The sequence below is a fragment of the Castor canadensis genome, chromosome 11 (assembly GCF_047511655.1).
Source record: "Castor canadensis chromosome 11, mCasCan1.hap1v2, whole genome shotgun sequence".
Lineage (NCBI taxonomy): Eukaryota > Metazoa > Chordata > Mammalia > Rodentia > Castoridae > Castor > Castor canadensis.
The window spans coordinates 36,524,133-36,549,612 of NC_133396.1; the positions used below are offsets into that span (position 1 = coordinate 36,524,133).

The window sequence follows — 25,480 nt, forward strand, 5'->3', positions numbered from 1 at the left end:
CAGTTTTGTTGGGGGTGATTTCAGTTTGCCCAGGGGTTGCACTGGCTTATGTTCCTGGGGGATAGATAGTGGAATCATGCGTGGTGTGTGATGCTCACCTGTTTATTCTGCAGATTCACACAAACAGCTTTGAAACTGGCTGGTGAAGAGAAATGGCACCACATAAAGAGCCTTTTCTACGGGTTAGGGGTCCAGGATATTGCAGCATTTGATTCTAACTGATGCTCTGTCTTCTGCTTGTTGGCAGAAAAAGAAAAATAAGTGACAGAAACAGACAGAGGGATTTTTTCCCAGGGCAAGACACACCTTGCTGGCTGTGCTGTGTGGAATTTTTGCAGCTGTTAGATGCAATTAAAGGCTGATTTAAGGGTCACTCTTTAAATTTAATGTGCATCTAAGGTGATGGTGGTTATTATTTTTGCTAGAAACAATCAGAATTACCCAAGTGTAGCTGTGTCATCTCAAGGTTTCTGGAGTCATGGAGCTTAGGATTTCTGATTCCCTGCCCTAACTGCCATCTTGAATCCTCCACATTCCCAATAGGCACCTTAAACAGTCCCTTTGGAGTAGTGGAATATCTCCGGGCATGTCTCTTGAAGGGCAAATCCCCTCCCATACACACACACACGCACACACACAAACACACAAACACATGCTCTGTTGAGAAACTTTGCTCTATATAAACTTTGAACAGACTGATTTGGGAGTTGTGGGTAGTACTGGGGCTTGAATATAGGGTCTCATGTTTGCTAGGCAGGCACTCTACCACTTGAGCTATATCCTATGCCCTTTTGCTTCAGTTATTTTTCTGATAGTTTTTGAGTTTTTGCCCAGGACCAGCCTCAGACCAAGATTGTCCTACCTAAGTAGGAGGATTCTATCTTAAGCTCCCAAGTATCTTAGATTACAGACACTTGCCACCACAACCAGTATATTTGTTGAGATGGGATCTCCCTAACTGTTTTTCCCAGGCTGGCATCAAACCTTGATCTTCCCCATCTTCACTTTGCTAGGAACTGAGATTACAGGCATGTACCACCATGTGTGGCCCTGAACAAACTAATTTTATTAATCCATGCACTGGTGCTGTTCAACAGAAATATAATGCAAGCTACACATGTAATTTAAATTTTTCTAGTAGCCACATTTTAAATGGTAAAAAAAATAGCCAAGTATGGTGTCATGAGTCTCTAATCCCAGCACTCAGGAGGCAGAATGAGAAAGATCACAAGTTCAAGGCTAGTCTGGGCTACAAAGAGAGGCTCTGTCTCAAAAAAAAAAAGTAAAATAAATGGGCCCAGTTATTGTTAATAACATGCTTTATTAAACTATTTCTAAAATATTATGATTTCTACATGTGATCAGTATAAAAATCAATACTGTGATATTTTCATTTTCATCATACCAAATCTTTAGTCCAATGTGTCATACTTTCATTCTATCTCAATTTGGACTTGTCACATTCTAAGTAATTAGTTGTCATATGTGTTAGACTTTTCAGTGCTGTGACAAATGTCGAGAAAATCAACTTGAAGGAGGAAAGATTTATGTTGGCTCATGGCTTCACAAGTTTCAGTGCAAGGTCAGCAAAATCCATTGCTTTGGGTTGGAGTTGAAGCAGAATATCATGGTGGCAGAAGGATGTGTCAGAGCCTGTTCATCTCATGGTGGCCAGGAAACAGAGAGCAAGAAAGACTGGAAGGGGACAGTGTTGCAGCACTCTCAAGCTGAGATATGGGGCACTGAGGCAGTTTAGCAGGAAGCAAGATTTTATTGTGCTGGCGCAGACTCCTGTCCAAAGGCTGAGCCCCGAGAACAAAGGGGTCTTACATTTTATTCCCTTGTAAGCAGGTTACAGAAGCAAAAAGCTAAGCTCAACCCACATATGGGTGCATGTGACTTCATTGGCTATTTCATTTTCCCAGTGCTATGTAACCTTCTTTATGTTTTAATTTTTTAAGGTATCTCTCTGCTTTGCCATCCCTTCCCCCTGCCACATTATCAGAACACAGCCTGTCTCTTTCTCTTCTGGTCCTGCCCCCTGCTACAACAGGACAATGTATAACCTTCAAAGACACACTCCCAGTGACCTACTTCCTCCAACCAGGCCCCACCTAAACTGGCCCATTCTGTATGAACACATCAATAGATTAACACTTTGATGAAGTTGGCACTCTCCTTATTCAATCACCTCTCAGTAATACCACAGCTTGGGACCAAGCCTCCAATACATGAGCCTTGTTGGAGGACTCTTTCATGTCCAAACCATAACATTACATGTGGTCAATATGTGACATATTGAACAGTACAACCCCAGATAATGACATATGGTAAAAGCCACAACAGTGGGCATTCATAAATTAAACAAACAGTCATGAAACACCCAGTGTCCAGATCTTGTTTGTAATACCATTCTGTAGTAAAAAGAACCAGAGCTCCTTGAGAAATGGATGATTGTAAGGCTGAGTCAGAATATACAAGATAGACCTTAGCTATATCTGATTTAATGCACTCAAAAAAAGAAGGAACATTTTCATCCTTATTTTGCTGATTTGTGCTATTTTGCTGGAGTTTGAGGACACTACAATTTCAAGAATAGAAGCTAGAACTCTGCAAGTGAACACATAGGAGAATGATAAGAAGAGAAGTTCAAAACTCAGAATATGAGAAGACATTAGCAGAATGGGATTACTAATAAGTGGAATATTCACCATCTAATATTTTCAGTCTCTATCACTTTTCCAAATATTTTATTGTTAGTATTTAGAATATTTTGAATCAACAGAAAAGCAAATAAATAATTGCATTAGCATAAAAAGCATGGTAAGCATGCCCCCTGCCACTAAGTTACTCCCAGTCCTGGATTAACATTGTTTTGTTTGTTTGTTTGTTTGTTTGAAACACTGGGCTTTGTCTCAGGGCCTCATGCTTGCTAGGCAGGTGCTCTTCCTACTTGAGCCACTTTGCCAGTCCTAACATTGTAAAGTATCAGTGTTTTTAGTTAGAAGAATAATCATGCAGCTGTCTTAGTGTCTTGGGCTACAACAACAAATACCACAGAATGAGTGGCTTAAACAACAGAAATTCCTTTCTCACAGTTTTGGTTGCTAGCAAGTTGAAGACCAAGGTGCCAATAGGGAAGGTATCATATCAAGGCCTCTCTTGTAAGTGGCTGTCATTCACTTTGTTCACATGACTTCTTGTTTATGTACATAGGGGCAGAGGAAACAAGCTCTCTGCCATCTTATCTTACAAAGACACTAATCCTATCAGATCAGAGTCTCATCCTTATCATCTCATTTAACCTTAAATACTTCCTCAGTGGCCCCCAACTCTACATTGGGGAATAGGGCTTCAACATATGAATTTGGGGATGAGGATGGCATATTCAGTTCATAACAATGGCCCATCAAACTATGAAAATGAAGGGGGATTACAACTCAAGAGTGATTTAAAATTTAAGGTGCTATGTTATAGAGCAGTAAGTAGAACTAGGCTGAAGAGTTGTAATAAAAGCTCATTGACTTGGGGGATAGGGTGGTAGGGGTTTAACCCCGGGCCTTAGGCATGCTAGGTAACCACCCTACTACTAAGCTACACCCCTAGAAAACTCATCATTTTTTCTTGTTGTTGGTTTTTGCTTTTTGAGGCAGGACCTCACTATACATATATATTTCCCAGGCTGGCTTGAACTTGTTATGTTGCCTAGGCTGGCCTCCAACTCTCCATACTCTTGCCTGAGTGTTGGGAGTATAAGAGTGCACCACCACACATGGCTGGGTGCTTTTTAAAGACTTTCATTCCTATTTCTGTTTAATTTTTGCTTTTATATGCCTTTAGAATCAGATTTTGCACTCCTATTAAAATCCAGAGAATACAGGTTTAGTTTGCTTTCTCTTAGCCTATAATTTTTCTGGAAAGTGACAATTATTTGCTTTTGTTTTTTTCTTTTTTTTTAATTTTTATTTTTTTATTATTCATATATGAATACAATGCTTGGGTCATTTCTTCCCCCAGTAACAATTATTTGTGTGTGTGTGTGTGTGTGTGTCTGTGTGTGACTGAGGATTGAACTCAGGGCCTCTTGCTTGCCCTCAGTCATTTTTGCTTTTTAGTTTGTTTTAATTTTTACTATTTTAGTAGCATACATTAATCCTACAAGGGGAGTTCATTGTGAGACTCCCAAAGGTGCGTACAATGTAACTTGTTAGTTTGTTTTTCAGATACAGTCTCAAGCTTTGGCTCAGGAAGGCCTCAGACCATGATCCAAGTAGCAGGGATTACAGATATGAACCACACCTGACCCTTGATAATTAATTTCAATGATCACAATTAAGGCTTGGTCTATACCATTCTGAAAACAAACACTGGAGATTACAATTTTAAAGGATTAAGTAATCATACCAGAGCTATTTGTTCTGCTGTGTTAGTGTCTGGATTATTTTAAGAATTTCCTACGTTCTGAATCAATATAGTAAAGGCAAATGGCAAGAATTCAGGAAGCAAATTCTGCTCTTAGGATGGCAAAGTGAACTTCTCAGATAGTAACTAAGAACTGGACAAGTTTTTTAAAAAATAAAAAAACTGCATGAAGTTACTAAAAAACAAAAAAAGTCCAGACTTGGAAGAATAGCTAGATGTCGAGCTTCTTGCTTTTATCCAGGATGCAAGACTCTGGTGTTATTGTACAAGGCAGCTCAAGCTTTCTTAGAAAACCACCTTTTTTGGATGGAAGAATGAAAGAACAGAACTTGGAGAAACCACAGTCTTTGGAAACAGGTGGGAGAGAAGTCCCTGAAAGGAGTTAATCAGAGTGGAGTGGGAGGACCATTCCAATCTTCCCACTCTGAACTGAGAACCAAAAAGGAAAGCTTCTACCAATACCCAACAGACGTGGCCATTTCAATAGCAATTATCTCATGTCCTTTGGTTTGGAGTTCTTTCTACTACTCACAATGCCACAGAATATATAGCTGTTGTTTAGCCCTGGAAGCTAAACAGGCTAGAATATTATGTAAGATAGAAGGATTGTTTGTCTTTGGGTGGATCCCAAACACAATGTTCCTTTCTAGACCTGAGAATCGCCGGACACTATCCAACACAAGGTGATCACCCAACACGCCAGATGCATCACTGAGATTCACAGCCCTTATCTTCTTCATTGCTCTTAAGAGGTCATACTTGTAACATTCCACCTCATCCATGGTACTGACAAGCACAGCAACATCTTTGAATGAATAGCCCATTTGAAAGAGACATTTGCAGGTTCCTGCCACGTAGGTCACTATTTCATCTTGAGTCAAGTCTTTCTCAACCTTTAAAGTTCCCTGAACACCCCGAACCCATTCAGCTTCAGGCAGCATTTCCAGGGACCCAGGAGGGATGTTGGGTGGAGGATTTCTTCTGACTTCCTGCATTACTTCTTTTAGGTAGTTGGCTATTTCATCTGCATTGCGCACCATTCTGGTGAGCTCTTCTCTTGGATACTGTGCTGAGAGAGCAGGAAGGCCACTATCATCCAAGTGACTGGTCTGAAAGTAGTCCAGAAAGATCCAGAGAATTCCTGGACAATTCTTTTCTCTTTGAGTGATGGCTTTTGCCTTGCCATACCAGTCTGTATTTTCACTGCGGAAATTCTGGGCTTCATCAATGATGATGTGTTGAATCTCTTCAAAGACCCCTGCGATGAAGGTTTTCCTGGTCACTGCCTGACAGATCTTCTTATTTCTAGAAAAATTAAAATGACACACTGAGGGTTTCTGTAACTAAATGAAGGGAGAAATTACTCTATGATGCTTGCATGAACACAGCATTGTTGTCACAGATCATTTTACCATGTAATTCTCAAGAATAAAGATGTCTTAGGAGGAAAAATTAAACCCACATTAAAGAACACATGCAGTCATAAGACCCAACTACTTACTTGATCAAGTTCCTCAAAGGCTGGTTTTCACAAATGTAGAGAATGCTGTTTGTGTCACAGTGAAACATATTCCTGATCTTCTCCATGATCTTCACAGCCATGACTGTCTTCCCTGAGCCTGGCAAGCCATGGACAAATAATTCTCTGTTCTTGCGGAGGTTTTTGGAGAATATCTCATACTGCTGAGCTGTGAGAAGATTTAAAACCTCACAGCCAAGCTGGTCACTGAGGAAGGATCTGAAGCCAAGCAAGACAATCACAAGGGCCTGAAGCAAGTCTTCCATCTGCTGGGCGTCTGCCAGGTGATAGGACCAGGGGTAATCCATCACAGAGCCTGACTCCTCCATGAACTCAGCATTGCTCTGGGGATTCAGGTGGAGGACCTTGGTCATGACACACACCTTCCCGGTATAGCCACCCATGTTCACCAGCTTCTGCTTCAAAGTAAAGGCGGTGTGGATGCAGTAGTCCTGCCCCTCTGCATCCTGTCCCTCAAAAACAGTGAAGAGGGTAGGGGGGCTGTTCTGTGCAATCAGCAGAGCATCACAGATGACTCCCTGCTTCTCTTGCAAGTTCAGGTCCACAGCCCAGCTTCTAGAGAAGATCAGAGTTCCCCAGGAGAAAGATAGCATTTGCTGGTTTATTAATTCCTCCAGTCCTTCATGCTGGGAACACAGCTCCTTCCAGAGAGCTTTAGGAATATATCGCAAGTGACCTGGTGACACTAGACATGTAAAGAATGATACATTGGGGAACAAAAAATTTATATTTATTTTGGTGATTAATTGTAATTAACCGTAATGAATTGATTGGTTGATTATGATGATGATGATGGTTAATTAAAGATTTTTAAACATATTCTTTTGTAAAATACTATAAAGGAAAAGAAGCTTTAAAGTATCTGGCATACTTCATCCCATTGCTTATTTTATTAATGTCTTGGAAAATTTCTTAATTTTTCTAAGTCTTCGATCCCTTCTCTGTAAAAGAAAGCTAAGAATACCACATCTCCTAAGGGGAGGAATAAATGAAGCAGCAAAAAGTCCTTACTCACTGTGGCTGCTTGACAAATGTTAGTTCTCTTGCCTTCATACTCTCAAAGTACCTGATTCTCAAAATCAACCTGAAAAGTCCACATTGATGGAATAGAAGGAGCCTACCCAGGTTAAAGGTGCATATTAACATCATTTTGAGATGATGGAGTCATGTAAAACTTTTGATTAGCAGGGAATTTCCTGCTGTCCTGGACTGGAAGATGCTTAAGTTAGGCCCTGAGATGTCTCCTGAGGCAAAACTATTGCTTCATGCACTTGAAGATCAACGTTAAGCTCCACCCAGCACAAATTTTCATCCCTCTAATCTCCTTATTTTATCTAATTGCATTGGTAAATTGGCTAATTAATATAACACAATAAATTAAAAGGGCACACGATCATTTTATTCCTGAATTTGATGGGATGCCTCCCATATCTACCAATTAACATGATGGTCTTGGAGAATATATAGGTATAAATATAATGCTAAATAAGAATCCATGGCTTATTGCTGGAAGTGTGATTCAAGTGGTAAAGTGCCTGCCTCACAAGCATGAATCCCTGAGTTCAAACCCTACCACATCAAAATAAAATTTCAAAAAGTATCTATGGCTTACTACTCTATAGAGAACCTTTAAAAAACTCAAAAATGTGTATTGAGTTTTTCCAAATGCCTTTTCTTATTAGAAAGCCCTTGGAAAATGCCTTGCCTTATTAGAAGGCACTCATGTAATTTTTTCTGCAAAAATATATAGAAATAACAAATTACAAAACCCTCTTACTATTGATTCATCCTTATATTTTTAGAATATTCTTTACATCCTCTTTCATAAGTTAGATTAGTCTGACTTTTCATTTTTTGTGATACCTTTGTTAAGTTTTGCAATTATTGTTACTTCCACTTAAAAATAACTTGGGAATTTTAATTCTTTTTCTTTGTCTGTAAAACAATGTATATAATGTTGGAAATATTTGTTCTTCAAATGCTTGGTAGAATTCCTGGAAAATTGGCTTATTATACCAGAATAATAGTTTGCAGCTCTATGGGCATGCAACCCAACACTTTGTTTTAGTTATAATTTATTCCATGATAATCTTTTCAAAAATGGAGCTTGCTGAGCTTAAAAATTATTTGCAATGCTTCTTTTTAACTCTTCAATATTATACTGTTTATTATACACAGTTTTTAAAATAAAAAATTGAAATGCAAAGGCCTCAGCTTATGGAAAAATGAAATCTTAATTAGGGCAGTCATTGTCTACTAACTGAATTATCCTTGATAGATATTTACCCATCTATAGGACATTCACAAATCAAATTCTAGTGCCAAACTGGCTTACCACACAAGGGGTTTTCCCTCTCTAGGAGTCTAGAAAGAGTCCAGCCATGTGCTCCCAGTCAAAGCCTGTGTTAGGAGCAGGGATGAGAGTAGAGAACAGGTACTGTTCGGTATTGGTCCTGAATTATCATATGGAGGCTGTTTTGATTGTTTCTTCTAAACCTGAATCACCAGAAAACATTCATAATCCATCTTTATTTTATTTTGTTTTAAATGTTTATCTAGATTTATATTATTTTTTCCTAATCATAACCACCACTGCTCTAGAACATCTGTCAGGAGTAGGAAGGTTTTTGGGCTCCTTGTATAGCATGTGGCTCTCATTGGACTGGTTCAAAGGTTACCGGTCTACATGGACATCGGACTCATGAGGGTAACTTGGTAAAGGTGTTCATTCTGAGGCATGATCCCAGGTATTCTAGTTTCTTAACACTGGAGTCTGGGAGCATGGCTCAAATTGTAGAGAGAGTCCTAACAAGTGTGAGGCCCTAAATTCAAAACCAACCAACCAAACAAATAAATACTGGAGACCCAGAAATTTGTGCTTAAAAAAAATAACCAGAAATACTGATGATCAGTCAGATTTGTGAACCAGAAGACCAAATAGTCTTCAAGGACAATAACATTCCTGGATTCTCTCTCTCTCTCTTATGGTGCTAAAGGGACTTGCACATGTTAGACAAGTGCACTAGCACTGATCTACATTCCCAGTCCTATGAGGGTTTATTTCTAACCCACTTATCACAAACAGGCTTATCACATTATCATCTCATACATATGGATTTGCAGAGCTTTCAGGATTTTAGAACACAAACATGAGTGTATCTCCCTTTATCATAACATAGAAACTAGCTGGTGTCAAGTAGTCAGTCCATAGTTACTACCTGAAAATAAGAGTTGCTGGAGATCCTTTTTATGTTCCAGGCCTTTCTTGGAGTACACTGGTTTGTTGAGGGGAGGCCCACTGGATAGACTCAGCTGAGATTCAAAGTCTTTACACAAGCATTGAAGATCTTGATAAAGAAAGAAAACTCGTGTTATTCTAACATTTTAGTTCATCTCTTCATGACTGAAAGAGGCCTTACCAAGTGGGTGGAATATATGACTTTCTAGGAGGTGTGACTTCAGCAATAACTCTCCTTCATCCTGTATACATGAGTGCCATTAGGCCATATGAGATTTTCCAAAATTCACCATTATTTGGAAGTTTGGATTTGTTTCTCCATTCAATACCATTCTGCATTCTCTGTTTCAGGATAGCATTTTGTTCATATTTCTCTTATTTTTTTTTTTAGTTAGCATGTCTCTGCATGTGTTTGCTCACTCTAACCTTCACCACCTTCCCTTAACCCAACACATCTCTGTTAAATGTTCTCACATTTCCATGTACTTTTATGTAATAGATACTATAACAACTCCAGTTGTTATTTTTTGGCAGTGCTGGGATTTGAACTCAGAGCTTTGCACTTGTTAGGCAGGCACTCTGCCACTGAACCACACCCCCTCCAGCCCTCTTTTGCTTTAGTAAGTTTTTGGATAGGGTCTTGAGTATATGCCTGGGCTGGACCACAATCTTCCTATTTATGCTTCCCATGCAGCTAGAATGAGAGGTGCACGCCATCATGCCCAACTTTTTATTGGTTAGACTTTCTGCCCAAGCTAGGCTTGAACTGTGATCCTCCTGATCTCTGTCTCCTGAGTAGAGCTGATTGCAGGCATGAACCAGTGACCAGCTCTAATTACATATTTTTTTTAGTTTATGTTTTTGTTAAATGTCTATCATCTTCTTTGATAGACTGTAAACTTCACAAGCTCAGGAGTTATGTCTGCTTTGGATCTGTGTAGATATTTCTAGAACATAAATATTTCTCAAATGAATCAATGGTAAGCCCTTGGGAACATAAACTTTTCCTTACCTTTATAGCCCTGCAGCATACAACAGAAGCATCATCACACTGTTGGAATTCATCTAGTCCCTAATTGTAAAAGTCTAGATAAAATACAATAGCCAATACACTCATTTATTTGCTTGTTAAATACCTACTATTTCCCATATTGGGTCATGCCATTTACCCCTCATCTTACTGAGATCCTAGATGGAGACAAATTATTTCTGAAAATGGATGTCTGTGTCATTAAAATGAGCTGTTTCTTTTGAGGTAAACTTCTCAAGACCATGGTAATTGCATTTACGAATGCTTCCTTCTGTGTTTTAGAATACGCTTGTGACTTGTGGGGAGCTAAAAGACTTTGATTTAAAATATCATGAACAGAGCTGGTGGAGCAGCTCAATTGGTAGACCACCTGCCTAGCAAGCATGAGGCTCTGGGTTCAAACCCCAGTACCACCAAAAAATAAAGTAAAATATCAGAAAGAGGATCATCGCTGAATGACATACAGACACCCATGCTTATTCCTAAAGTTCAGTTACTGTGTAAAGTTAAAGGACATTAGGAATTCCATTATTAAACTTTTCCACAGGTTTTGGACATGAAAGTCAGCTTTATAATATTCCCTTTCCACATACCCATCCGCATCACTCAGAAGACTGCATCCTGAATTTTATTTGCCTCTTTCTATGTCTCTCCAGGCCTGGCATGTTCTTAGCCATTCTAGAGAGATTTAGACATCCAGTCCACCAAATTCTAGCATGATGTGGAAAATCTGGAAATACATTTGGAAAGCAGTAGTATGCCAAGTAAGGAATGTTTTAAATTGTTAAGAGCAGAGTGGCAGAGCAGATTCTGACTCCTGGCTTAGCATGTAATGATGCACTAGTGATCAGTAGAGGTAAAGGGAAAACATCAAGAACACAAAGAGTAATCCTAGCTACTCAGGATGCAGAAATCAGGAGGATCAATGTTCCAAGTCAACCCGGACAAATAGTTCTCGAGACCTTATCTTGAAAATACCCAACACAAAAACTATTGGTGGAGTAGCTCAAATAATAGACCACCAGCCTAGCAAGTGTGAGGCCCTAAATTCAATCCCCAGTATCACCAAAAAAAAAAAAAAAAAAAAAAAAAAAGCCCAAAACACAAAGAGGTCAGGAAGCATGTGAAAGAGTACTAAAGACAAACTTTGCCTCCTTTGTTTGTTTATTTTTCCCCTGGGATAAAACCAGATCATCCCAAGCTACTTCATATTTTCCTGAGCTTTAAAGTTACCAATGACCCAAAGTATCAAGACCCAAAAGTCATCCTCGATTCAAAGTACTTTATTTCCAACAACTAACCCAAGTAAGCGGCAGTATGCTAGTAAGAGTTCAATCATCAAGGTCTAGTTGGAAAGAGATTCCTTATTTGCAGTCAGCTTCTGTGGTGGAAATATTCCTATCATGTCAATTTCAAGCCACCAATTTCATCCCAACTACTAAATGCATAGTTGGGATGAAAGGCACAGTAACATTCCATTTTAGAGTATTTCTCCCATATAGACACAACAGATGTAAATAGCCACACAGGCAGAGATAAGAGTAAAATTCAGTGAGTAATTAGGGAGCAATAAGCTTGTATTTATCACATTTATTTAATATACTTTTTAAATTGCAAGTGTATACAATTAAGCTTTCATAATGCCTTAAATGCTGCTCAGAAAATACTCGAAAGTTTAATAATTGGATGTGGAGCCAATAAGCAGCAGTTCTGGAATACCACTGCAAGGTCAACCATTCCCAGACATTTTTCTTTTCAGCTTCCAATGTGGAAAAATGCCACTTATCAGACATCTGATTTAGATTCCTAATCACCCAAAAAAATACCCTTACGTATAAAAATTCGAACACTTGGAGAGTCAAAACACTTTTAGTGGGAGTGAGACAGTCCAAAGCCCAGGGCAACTTGTTCAATAGACAGGTGCCCAAAAGGTAAAAAGGACAGGGAGGAGGAGCTTTCTGCCACTTACCTGGGTCATCATCCATCATCATGCCTATCCATTTCTCAAGTGTCAAGTTGTAGACGCCTTTCTTCTTCTCCACCATCCATGAAATGGGAGCTTTTTGGAATACCACACAGCAGAATGGGTCCACTTTGATCACACAGAGATAACTGTGCAACTTTCCCATGAGAAACACATCTATAACTTTGGTCCTGTAGGTCACCCGTGGTTTAGAAGAGCAAAAATGGAAAATGGGCAACTTGGAAATTGCTTCTTTTATCACTTTTTGCAAAGAGTCAGGGTCAACAATGTCTTTTGGGCATCCCAGGACTTTCTTGCTCTTATCATCCACTCCAATAAAAAGATAGCCTCCCCCAGTGTTTGCAAATGCAGAGATGTACTCTGGAATTACGCTTTTTACATATTCCTGGATACGTTTTGTAGAGAATTGTTTGAACTCTATAGACTGAGACTCAGGAAAACGAAGGATGTCACCATATTCTAGATGGTCCTTTTGGAAAATCAGGTTAGCAGGATCCAAGTTATTGATGTCTTGGCGTATAACATTATTAGAAGGTTCTTCCATCAAGATATTTACATTCTTTTTCTTGATCTTCAGGAAATCAAATGCCCCTCTTGAATCCATGAGAAGCACAGAGGTGCCAGATCTACGGTATATTGAAGAACTCAGGCTACAAATGCGAGGTTTAGAGGAACTGTCTTCAGACATAGGACCACTGCTCCAAGATTTAACAAAAATGTAAAAACGTCTCCCCTGTTGCTTGGTCTCAAAGAAAGTCTGCAAATCTGATGACTGAATAAGCTCTCTCAGAGATTGTTCCAAGTCCAGTCCCATCTCCACAGGATGCTCATCCATATTTGTCATTTGCATCTCCATCACTCCTCCTCCTGAGTTTAATAGGGCACAAGCCGCTTGCAAAATCCTCACCTTCTCCTGCTCTCTCTGAAGTTTCTGCATCATTTTTCTGTTTTCTTCACCAAGAGTCACTTCTCCCACGTTGATGACCAAGTCTGAATAAGATTGTTTCAGCACCAAAGAAAAATTATGTTTCTCCGTGTTCATTCTGCAACTGAAAACATTAAAACACAAATCTAATGTTAATAAAGAAGACTTCAGAGTAATACAAAATGCATTCATTAACTTATTTTGAAATATTTGAGTTCCTTCTAAGTGCTGGGGGATAGAGATGGAATAGCAAATCAAAGCATGGGTATAGACCCTGCCCTTCAGAGTGATGGAGGAGGAAAGGTATGACCATAAAGGGGTAGCATGAAGAAGCTCTTTAAAAAAAAAAAAACTTTAAAAAGGGTATCACTGTGTAGCCCAAGCTGGTTTAAATCCCCCAGCTTCAGTTCCTCAAGTACTGGCATTAGAGGTGTGCACCACCACCCCGGTGAGCTTTTGTGTGGATGAGATTGTTTTTTTATCTTCATTGCAGTGATGAGTAAACAAATATATAATAGAATTATACATTGTACCAATGTCAATTTCCTGGTTCTGACAGTGTTATGTAAGATGTAACTTGGGAAAAACTAGATGAAATGTACCTGGGTCTTCTCTCTATCTTTAAAACTCCTTGTGGTACATATACACAATGGAGTATTACTCAGCCACAAGGAATAATGACATGGGGTTTGAAGGTAAATGGATGCAATTGGAGGACATCATGTTAAGTGAAGTAAGCCAGGATCAGAAACACAAAAGCCGCATGTTTTCTCTCATACGTGGAAGATAGATCCAAAGATAAACATAAACACAAAACAAGCATGATCATATTAACTCAGATGTAGACATGTTTGTAACAGTGGAATTACTCTATGGAACTCGGGGAAAGAGGGAAAGGAAAAAAGAATGCTAGAGCAGCACATAACGTAAGATGTGAAGGAAAAGAATATAAGGATGTGTATTGAAAGCTGTTGAAAAATGGGAGTGGGAGGTCAAGGAGTAAGGGAAAGCAATCAAAGGGATTAAACAGCCCAAAGTAAAGCACACCCACAGTGGGCATACATTGAGACACCCCTTTGAATGTCAACTTAAATATTAACGAAAATCAGAACTCTAAAACAGGCACAGTGTGTGGGGGGAAGAGGTACTTATGGGAGGTAGAGTGAAGGAAGGAGATTTAGGTGACAGTATATAGTAGATAGACTTCATATACCTATATGAAACGGAACAAAAAACCTCTTGCAATTGCTTTGGGTGGGGTGGGGAAGGGGCTGAGAGGGAGAGATGATGGGGGAATTGTAAATAATGTACAATATAAGTCTGATTGGAATTGTCACTATGAATCCTCCTGTATAATGAATATATCCTGATAAAAAATTTCATAACAAAAAAATTTAGCCATACAAGTGGTTGTAAACATGGTCTGTTATATTGATGAGACTCTTTCTGAACTTATGACCATTCTAGTATCTTCTATCTGATACACCTGTTCAAATGCTTCATCTAATTTTATAAATTACTGATTAGTCTTCTGGTTATTGATTTATGAAAGTTCTGTTACCCCACATGCATGTTTTCAGATGTATATGTTACAAATACATTTTCCCAGTGTTAAGTTTGCACATTTTGTTTTCTTAATGAAGTCTTTGGAAAAGCAGTTTACTTTGAATGAAATTCATTTTGTAATGCTTTTTCTTTTCAGATCAGGATTTTATGTATTCTGCTTAATAAATGTCACAAGTTTGCACAGTTAAAAAAAAACACAAAACTCCCTGTGAGCTGGGCGCTGGTGGCAAATACCTGTAATCCTAGCTACTCAGGAGGATGGCAGTTCGAAGCCAGTCTCAGCCAAATAGTTCATGAGACTCTATCTTAAAAATCCCTTCTCTCCCTCTGAATCTATTAATTATTTTAAAATATAAGGCCTTTTAAAAGGCAATTGCAAGCTGAAAGACTATATCTGCAACCTTTAAATGAAAGGATTAGTATCAGAAATACAAAGAATGCAAAGAAGAATGCAGAAATACAAAGTATACAAATCAATAAGATGAAAACAAACAACCAAGTCCTGATATGCGTAGCCCAGGCTGGCCTCAAACTCTCCATCCTCCTGCCTCAGCCTCTTGAATTCTGGGGTTACAGGCATGCACAACAATGTCTGGCCTTGGGCCCTTGCCTTTCACCTCCTCCCACTCCCTCCCTGCACTGCAGAATCATGAGGAAGAATGGATAGGGAAGTACAGTTATGAGGAGGACTCCAACAAACACAATGCACAAAGGCACAACTTGGCTCTCTCTGGTCCTCAAGCCCTGTATTATCCTATATCTCTCAGATGAAGTCCAGTTAAGGTCCTGGAATCAGGAGTAGATGGCTCTGATTCATTTCCTGTCCCCACACCTCAGCACTGTGGCTATGGCCTGCATGGTTTCTTGTGCACACAATGACTGAAATAGGTTTTTTTGGGGGGAGGGTGGGGAGGAGGGGGAAGGTCTAAAAAATCATCTGGCATTTACAGCTAAAGTAATAAAAACATAGTTATGTTGTTAAAATGATGTGTGTGCCAATTGATATTTAGAGAAAACATTTAGAATATGTGTAGATATTGCCTGTATTCAGGAAGATAAAAATGTTACAGGTAACTATTTTTCTATTTCAGAGGGGCAAATATTTCCCAACTACCCACCTGCTGAATGATTCATAATTATACAATCATTTGTGCCCCATCTCCAAACGGATTTGAGGAAGCATGTGTTAAAGTTGAGCAGATTCACTAACCAATACTTTCATAACAAATACTTAAGCTGTTTTTGCTGAAAAGCACTGACTTCTTACTGAGAGCAGGATAAAGGCTTAGCATTCTTGCTTCCATTTTCTATCTCCTTCACTGAGTCTCTCTCTTTCTCTCCTGTAATCACCTTGGGTTCCAGGAGCCACAATACTGATCAGATAACATCTTCACAACAGACACTACCCCCACCCCAGGAAACATCAGGGCCTCTGCAGGACAGACAACCTGCCAGGAAGCAATGGTGTGTGTGAGTGTGTGTGCACGCTAGGCAGGTGCTCTCTCACTTGAGCCATACCACCAGCCCCAGCAATGAATCACTGTAACAAGCCCCTACCTGACTAATCCTGAGACAATGAGCTATGGGAATACCTATGGCTGCCGCCTAAGACCACAGGAACATGCCTGTGGTTTGGCCAGATAATTATGCATACCTTTCTCCTGTCCCCAATTCTTCCTCCTCTAATTAAACCTAAAGCAAATGTCTGTATGTGGAAGATGTGCTGAAATGTTACCTTTCTTTTTAACCTCCTTTCTATGACCTCCCTCATTACTTATCTCTTTAGTTAGGGTATTAGAGAGAGTGACCGGACCTGACATAGGGAACTCTGTAAACACTTTCACTTTAATTAGTCAAACCAAATATCTTTTAGACACACTTATAAAAATAACCTCAAAAATCCAACTAGCCCATAGCTCCCTTATCAAGATAGCTTAAGTTTCTCCTAAAACAAAATAGTACATACATTATGAAAAACAGGAAAAGTCTTTTCATAGAGATCAACCAATAAGGTAACTGATAAATCATCACAAGTAAACCTTCACCCCAGGCTCTGACTCCTCCCTCCATTTCTCTGAGGGCCCCCTACACCTCTCTGGGTGTGAGACCTCAGCCGGCTTGCTCCACATTGGAATCCTGCATCCCCTGCTCTGCTAAAAGGTGAGTCCCATCTAGTAGATGGTTGTCCTCATTGTCTATTTCACACAACTAAAATAAAGTGTGGATATAATGTGCCCACCTTGGCCTTTCTTTCCTAAAGTAGACACATCAGGAAAAGTCTGGAGCCACAGAGAGGAATTTTGTTTTAGAGTTCTGTGATCTCTTTTTGAAACCATCCTTTTTCTTTTCATTTTTTTCTATTTTAATTTGTGAGGTTAAACACATTTTTATATGATTATTGATGGTTCTTTTTCTTCAAATTTCCTATTAAGGTTTTTGTTTTTCTTTCTTCCATTCCTTCTTTCTTTTTTTCCAATTTTTAAAAAATTTTGTATGTTCGTTAATAAGTTTCAATTGACATTTTCATACACATATATTCTGTACTTTGATCATCCTCAACCCCCTCCCCGTTACTCTCTCTTGTTCCCTACTTCCTCCTGTGCTTTCCGTTGAACATGCGTGGCTGGGTCCCTCCAGACAATCTGGACGTACCTTGGAAATTAAAACACTTCACAGGATTGGGATTCAGAAGAGAAGAGAAAGCTCCAGAAGCCTGGATCAGCTCAGGAGTCAGTAGCTGGACTGAGGATGGTTTGAAGGGAGGAAATAGCTTTTAAAGCCATTTAAAGCCCTGTGGAGAAAAGCAGAGCTGGGAACAGACACGTTTCTTTTTTGCTGAAAATGAAACTAAAATAATCCCGCCTTTTTCCGTTCCTCAGAAAACAAAACCAGAGCTGAGAGGACATGACTTAAGTAGGAGAGTACCTGACTAGCAAGGCTGAGGTCTTGAGTTCAAACCTCAGTATCACAAAAACAAAAAAACACAAAGAAAACAAAACCAGAATCTCCTCTTCACTTTGTGCCCGCCTTTCTGACCTTGAGGGACAAAACATGCTAAATCCAGTTTATCAATAGGAATTCATCATTTTAATACCTGGGTGAAAGGCTGGTTAGTTCTGGTTTGAGACTGAAGAAACTGTTTATTAGAAGAAGAAACACACTTTAAACACTTTGGAGAACAATGTTCAAAAAATTTTTCAAGGGGTATCCCCTAAACTGTTATTATTCTTTGGGGAATGAAATAGGGAAGAAAAAGATGAAGATGAAGAGGGAGAGGTGTTTATCTTTTTTTTTTTTTTTTACTTTGTACAGTAAGCCTGAGTCACTCAAGACATATTTTTAATAGTTTTATTATCTTTTGAATTAGTGCACATTAATAATATGAAGGGTTTCATTCTGGTAATATTTTGTATGTGTATGATGTACGTTGGACAAGTTCACCCCCTGCTTTATATTCTCATTCCTTCCTCCCTCCTCCCCACCACTTTTAAAACAGTGTTTGGGTTTCATTATGCAGTCAATACGCATTTTTGCCAGTAAAGAAAAAGAAGAGAAAAAAAAAAGTAAGCAAGCAAGAAAAAAAGAAACTGAGAGCCAGAAAATTGAACAGTGCTATATTGACTTTCTCATTAGTTTTTCTAGTGGCTTCTATAATCCAGAAAACCCAGTTTTCAACTGGAGCCCAGTTGAAATTCCTGCTGGATGCTCTGTATTGACATGGCTTGCTAATACTGTTGGCATCCTTCCGCCAGTTTCTGCTACTTATGACCTTGATCTCCATGACCCACACAGTCACCATTTCCTTGAGCTTTGGCTTGGTTTCTTGGTTTTTCTTATTTTTGTTTTTGTTTTTTGAGTGTCCATCCTTAGAGGTGGTGAGAATTATTACAGCTTGGATTTAACAATCATTCTTTAGCTATGAGGAAAAGCGTTATGCCTTCGTGAAAATTAAATTCTAGATATCATGAACCAGATAATTCATTCCCAAGCTTGGCTGCCTGTCGGAATCTTTTGGCACACTTTTCAAACGTACAGATTCTAGGGCCCCTCCCCAGACATTCTGAACCAGACTATCAATGGGGGTTCAATGTCTGTGGACATTATATACATATATAGGAATAAACATACATAGGTCATAGAGTTTTCGTTTAAATTTTATCCATAAGTTAGTTATAAAGACAGAAACACAAAACTTACCAGTTTAGGTAAGAGTTGATTCTCATTTTTGTCTTATTAATATTTTCCTTTCAATCTGATCTTCCTGTAGGTAATATGAGAACATTTGTTTAAGATGAGAACTCTATAACACATCATTCTAAACATTAAAGTCCAAATCGTCAAATACATATCTATCTTAATTGTGACCCAATACCAGAAAGTTTTTTTTTTTTATAGTGTAAAAGCAGTAAGCCTTCTATGGCTTAACCTTGGATGCTAGAGGTGTCTCCAAAGAGGGTACAAAAGACACAACCCTCCCAAGATCTAGAAAATTCACTCCCAGAATTAGCTAAAAAAACACCAAAGACCTTGGTTGTTACAGGCAGTAAGAAAAGCATTTGTGAAATCAGTCTGCCATGGGAACATGAGATGCTCCCAATCACAGACCAACCTGTGATACCAGGTAGGCAACACAAAAACAGGGGTTTCCCAGCACTATCAAGACAAAGGTTGCGATAACAGAACCCTGTATGGACTGAACTTCTCATTAACTCTCGGGGCTGGCAGAATGGCTCAATGGTAGAGCACCTGCCTGGCAAGCATGAAGCCCTGAGTTCAAACTCCAGTACCACATTAAAAAACAAAACAAAAAAAACTCCCTTGAGAGCTGGTACAGGCCTACAAAGAGAGTGCTGTCTGTCACTTTGTCTGAATTCCCAGCCTGTTTGATGGCCAGTCCATGAAAATCAACACATGCACCCCTGGCTGGTGGAGACCAGAAAGAAAGTTCTCACTAATCACAAAGACAAGCTCTGAGGACATAAAACAAGACAAAAAGAAGAATCTGATATTTCATATTTTTCCTCTTTGTGACAAACATTACAAAAGACAAAGACAAGGAAAACAAGGAGTATTCCTTGGAGGCAGTGGATCATACCCAGAATCAAATTCGTAAGAGTCAAAATTCAAAGAACTAATTTTTACAAATGTTTTTCTCCTGCCAAGCTGACTTTGGAAAGGAGGGGATAAGGAATGATTTCCACCTTCTCTTTACCAGGCACTGCATACAGGGATCCGAGAGAGCTGACTTTGGTAAGAATTCTTACCCTCTGGCTTTTGTTGGCTCTCCCAGGATACCATTCACAAGATCCAGAGTGAAAGGAGTAACCCGACCTTTTAGGATCCCAGTCTGGTTGCCAGAAATGGTAGGGAAGGCAAAATTTTACCTCCACCCTCTTAGAGTTTTTATTTGGGCCTGAGAATTAAGTTGGCATCTGATGACTCAACAAGAGAAAAGCATATGGGTTTTCCCTCTCCCTCTCCCTCTCCCTCTCCCTCCTCCTCCCCCTCTCCCTCTCCCTCCTCCACCCCCTCTCCCTCTCCCTCCTCCTCCCCCTCTCCCTCTCCCTCCCTCTGCCCCTCTCCCTCCCATCTCTCTTCAACCCAGGGCCACCACACACATGCTAGGCAAGCACTCTACTGCTGAACTATTTCCCCATCTCTAGGCATACAGAGTTTTACTTGTGAGCCTCCATCAGAAAATAAAACTAAAGAAGTAGAAAAACTAGCCAAGTGAGTTGGTGCACACCTCTAGCCCCAGCTACTTGGGAGGCAGAGATAAGAAAGATATCGTTTGAGGCCAACACAGGCAAAAAGTTAGGCACCATCTCAACAAGTAAGCCAAGTGTGGTGCTGCACACAGCTACAGATAGACAGGAGGTTTGCAGTCCAAGGCCCATTTCAGGCAAAAAAAAAAAAAAAAAAAAAGCTAAAACCCTATGTGAAAAATAACTAAAAGCTACAAAGGGCTTAGGGAGCTAGACTCAAGTGGTAGAGCTTTCGCCTAGCAAGTGTGACACCCTGTGTTCAAATCCCAGTACTGCCAAAAGGAGGGGTACAAGATGCTGCTTATATAGTAGGTTGAACAAAGAGTCACAGTTGAAGAAATGTAATGAAATTATGTGTGGAGACAAAAAAAAGATTAAAAGTTATTTGGGATATGGAGGCATAGCTCAGTGGTAGGGTGGGAAAGGGAAAAGAAAGTAATTGGTTTAAGGCCTGTTCACAGAAAGACTAGGAGGACATTTTTCTACACGGGAGTTTTTCTCTCCTGTTTTCAGGAACAAAAAAGATTAGAATGACCTTATTGAAAATGCTGTTCTTCAACTGCCTTTAGCTCAAAATCATGCCAAGATGGCACATTTTGGGGTTGCAAAATCTGTCATCCTTTCATACCTTTGGGCAAGCAGAGATTTGTTGTACAGACCTCCTGGCCACTGCCACTCATCAAGAAGGACATGCCCTTCACCCATGCCAGCTTCCCCAGTGACCTGTGGGGAAAGGAGGAGAAAGTGCTTCTGTACTAATTGTGTCACTCCATTGTTGAGCTCTGTGAAATGTTGGTCCCCTGCCTTACCCCCATGATTTATGGAATTTGTGAAGAGCTTTTTTGTCTTTTGCTGACCTGTCATCCTCTTCCTCTCAGATAGGCATGGGTTAGGCTGCACCAGGGGACCAGCAGGAACTCAAGAAGCTCTGCCGCACTATGAATTGCTCTTCCCTGCTCTAAGACCCTGAGGATCACCTCTCCCTGGGCTGCAACCTGGAAAATGCTCCGCCTGCCACTAGGACACTACAGAGTGGGAAGGGGCCACCAGAGCCATCCACCCGAACAGGATGCAAAATGGGATGCACAACTCTGCAAAAAATGTATCTGCCGATGGACCCACACTGGAAATGAATCAGCAAAAATGAAAAACAGCTGCATGGGTGGTGGTAAGAACAGGATGAATTTTCATTGTGGTTGTCTATCTTTTAGTCTTTCTATAATGTCATTATATATATAGATCTTGTAACTTATATTTTTAACTTTCTTGGTGTAGAAACTGTTTTTCTCTAAACATTTCCTGTTATTAAGTCATTTGAGCAAGTGTATTGACTTTAGAAAAACAAATTAGAATCTAAGATTAACAAAGTTTGTGGATGTCACAAATAGAAAGTGTATCCAATCTTAGACTCAATATAAAATCGAATAAAATGTTGTCAACGTGGAGACTTATGCCTTTCACTGTGATGTACAGGAAGGCAGAAGACCATAGAGGCTGATGTAGACATGGGTTTGGATCCTAGGGTCTGAATTTACTAGTTCTGTGATCTTGGGTAAGGTATTTACCTTTAAGTCACAGCTTTCTCAACTATAAATTAGAGCTAATAAGAGCCCAAATTTACCAACAGTTTTCCATATACCAGGCTTTATTTAAATGTATTCTTTTCAGCCAGGTGTCAATGGCTGTAATTCTAGCTACTGGGGAGGCAGAGATCAGGAAGTTTGTGGTTTGAAGCCAGTCCGGCAAACAGTTCACCTGATGCTATCTTGAAAACACCCAACACAAAAAAGGACTGGCAGAGTGGCTCGAGTGGTAGAGTGCCTGCCTAGTAGGGCATGAAGCCCTGAGTTCAGAGCTGGTATTACCAAAAACGATTTTTTTATTTCAATCTTTAATCATAGGTATGAATTTTACAGATGATAAAATGAATTTTTTAATTAAAGGAATAAAGTCACTTGCTCAAGGTTATTCAGTCAAGTAAGAATAGAGTTGGGAATTCAAGGCCAAGGTCAATCTGACCCTAGGGCTTATGCTCTTAACACTACCTTATCCTGACTTACATAGGATTATTATATATAATTCAAGGGTTGACTGAGAGGTTAAAAGATACAATATGTTAAAACAATTTGCACAGTGTTCAACACCTAGAAAGCACTGTCTATATGTTATCTCTAATCATATATATCAGAAGAGACAGGAATGGAGCTGCGGGGTTTCATTTGTCATATCTGCCTGTGAAGAAGAGCCTCTGCTGCCCTTGCTGTCCTCCTCCCCAGGCAAAGAAGACAGCTTTCCCTGATGAAAGCAAGGATAAAGGTGAAATTTAAATACAAATGTCCACGACCATTCTGAAGTAATAAACAATAACAAGGGAAAGTACGTGGTGCCTTTTTTTTGGTGGTACTAGAGTTTGAAGTCAGGGCTTCGCAGTTGCTAGGCAGACACTCTACCGCTTGAGTCATGCCCCTAGCCAGTGGCTGTGTTTTAATTCTTCTTTTTTCACCTCTTTTAGACCAGGACTAAAAGAAGAAACAAAAGTGAGAACTGAACTCTAAATGCTCACTTCATTTGGTAATCAGCAAGATCTACTCTAACACTTCACATATATTTCTAAGGGACTTTAAAGGGACGAGGTGGAGATATTACACCCTAAATCACGAGGAAATGCCTCCAACTTTGCAGTTAGACAAGCCACCTTCTACTGGCAGTTCCTGTCAGTAGGACCTGGCCTTGGCCAGGTCATGAATAGGACCAGTGTCTGATCCTCAGGTTGGCAGATAAAAAAATTAACATTTTTTTTGCCAGATAGGCTGGTGCACACCTGTAAGTCCCAGCTACATGAGACATGGAGGCAGGAGAATCTCAAGTTCAAGGCCAGCCTAGGCTACATAGTGAGTTCCAGGACAGCCCTGAGGAAAATTATCAAGACCCTATCTCAGAAAAAAGGGGAGAGGGGCTGGGAGGGTGGCTGTAGTGGTAGAGCACTTGTCTAGCGTGTGTGAGGCCTTGGGTTCAATCCCCAGTACTGCAGAAGAAAAAGGAGGAGAAAGAGGAGGGGAGAAGGAGAAGTGAAGAAAAATAAGAAATTACATTCTTCCAGAATGGTCAGAAGGCTCTATTAGGACTAACTGATGCTAACTCTAGGAAAAAAATATAGACTGCACAGCTGTTTTCAGTTACAGTGGAGGTTAATGCTTTCCAGAGATGAGAGCTTGCCAAAGGATCCCGATAGCAAGCATGAGTATTCTCCCCACCCTCCTCCCACCAGGGATTGAACTCAGGGCCTCAAGCAAATGCTCTACTACTTAGCCAGGACCCCAGTCCTTTCTCTTTTAGTTGTTTTTCAGATAGGTTTCACACTAACTTCGCACCGCTGGCCTCAAACCATAATACTCCTATCCTGGCCTCTTGAGTAGTTGGGATTACAGCTGTGAACCACCACACCGGGCCAAGATGAGTACTTTTATTTACTCTGGATACGCTAAGACACTCCAGACAGTATTATCAAAGTATTATAATTTCTCAGAGTGGAGGTTACCAGATCAAAGACTCTATTTAAATGTTATATTTAACCACCTGCCAGACATACAATTTTGACATGTAAAATTCTCTACGACAACGTTTTATCATCTGGAGCCAGGCACCGGTAGTTCACACCTGTAATCCTAGCTACTTAGGAAGCAGAGATCAGGAGGATCACGGTTCAAAGCCAGCCCAGCAAATAGTTCATGAGACCCTATCTCGAAAAATACTCAACTCAAGAAAGGGGTAGTGAAGTAGCTCAAGTGGTAGAGCACCTGCCTAGCAAGTGTGAGGCCCTGAGTTCAGACTGCCAAAACAAAAAAAGTTTTATCATCTGTAAAATGGAGATAGTGTATATATGCATCATAGAATTGTGAGATTGTATGCAAAGCATTTAGCAAATGGTAGCTGGTTATAATAAGATCTCAATAATTAGTAGCATACAGTTATTACAATCTTTGTACTTATTTCAAATTGAAGTTTCTTGAAGTAATTTTATCTTCAGTCTGCCCAAAACCTTGGGAAAACTGGCAACTCAGCTTCATGGAAGATCTAATTTACCTCCACACTCTCTCCTCTCTTCTTAAATAGGGTTTTCCATGCCAGAGTTTCTCTTTAAAAAAAAAAACAATTCCTGTTCATGGATAGGGGCATCTTTTCTTTTCTCTGAGACAATACTCTAAACCCATTTCAAGGGTTTTTCCTATATAATGTCAAGGTTGCATAATTCATGTCCCCATTTGTAATTCCCCAAGTTACGTTTTCCTCCTAGGCCCTGGGTTAGGGTGATGAGCCCTGGTTTTATTCTCCATGCTCCCTTGCAGAGTCAGCAGTTTCTGAGATATGAATGTCTATTTCTTTTTGTCATAGGAAGTTGATGTCAGCCAGGTGCCATGGCTCATGCCTGTAATCCTAGCTACTCAGGATGCAGAGATCTGGACGATTGAGGTTCAAGGCCAGCCCAGGCAAAAAGTTATCAAGATTCCATCTCAACCAATAAGGTGTGCTGGCACACACCTCTCATCCCAGCTAGGCGGGAAACATAAACAGGAGGATCTCAGTCCAGGCCTGTCCAAGCATAAGCGTGAGATCCTATCCCCAAAATAATCAGAACAAAGTGGTAGAGCACCTGCCTTGAAAGTGCAAGGCCCTGAGTTCAAACCCCAGAACTGGAAAGAAGGAGGAAGAAGAAAAGAAGAAGAAGAAAGAAGAAGAAGAAGAAGAAGAAAGAAGAAGAAGAAGAAGAAGGAGGAGGAGGAGGAGGAGGAGGAGGAGGAGGAGGAAGAAGAAGAAGAAGAAGAAGAAGAAGAAGAAGAAGAAGAAGAAGAAGAAGAGGAGGAAGAAGAAGAAGAAGAAGAAGTTGTTAGTATCAGCATTTTGTTCTTTTTCTGTGAGCTTCCAACAAATAGGAATAAGGCCAATTTTTTTCCTCCAGGCTGCCCTTGTGATCAGTAATCCCATCTCTAGGGATTAATGATTACACCAGAA

General features: G+C 39.9%; 1 protein-coding gene and 1 long non-coding RNA gene across 3 annotated transcripts; one reads left to right on the top strand and one right to left on the bottom strand.

The window, feature by feature from the left end:
- Window positions 1-1,366: 1,366 nt before the first annotated feature.
- Window positions 1,367-17,558, bottom strand: LOC109693477 (schlafen family member 11-like). Its single transcript, XM_020174814.2, has 5 exons — window positions 17,358-17,558; window positions 12,200-13,263; window positions 9,181-9,309; window positions 5,924-6,647; window positions 1,367-5,727 (listed from the first exon to the last, which is right to left on the bottom strand). Exons 2-5 carry the CDS (start codon window positions 13,254-13,256, stop codon window positions 4,947-4,949), a joined length of 2,691 nt encoding a protein of 896 aa, XP_020030403.2. The 5' UTR covers window positions 13,257-13,263; window positions 17,358-17,558; the 3' UTR covers window positions 1,367-4,946.
- On the top strand, window positions 16,735-25,231 carry LOC109693481 (uncharacterized). 2 transcript variants are annotated; one of them, XR_002213030.2, is made up of 4 exons: window positions 16,735-16,865; window positions 21,349-21,638; window positions 22,659-22,786; window positions 24,863-25,231. It is a non-coding gene; the product is annotated as an uncharacterized lncRNA (long non-coding RNA). The 2 variants fall into 2 exon arrangements; XR_002213031.2 differs by lacking the exon at window positions 22,659-22,786.
- Window positions 25,232-25,480: the final 249 nt, after the last annotated feature.

Bases quoted from the DNA above. Each gene is read 5' to 3' on its own strand.
- LOC109693477 (XM_020174814.2), bottom strand. From the start codon at position 13,256: ATGAACACGGAGAAACATAATTTTTCTTTGGTGCTGAAACAATCTTAT. The intron at 9,310-12,199 runs GTAAGTGGCAGA...TTCTTTATCAAG, and splicing joins GATGATGGATGATGACCCAG to ATCTTCAATGCTTGTGTAAA. The intron at 5,728-5,923 runs GTAAGTAGTTGG...TAATTTTTCTAG, and splicing joins CCTTTGAGGAACTTGATCAA to AAATAAGAAGATCTGTCAGG.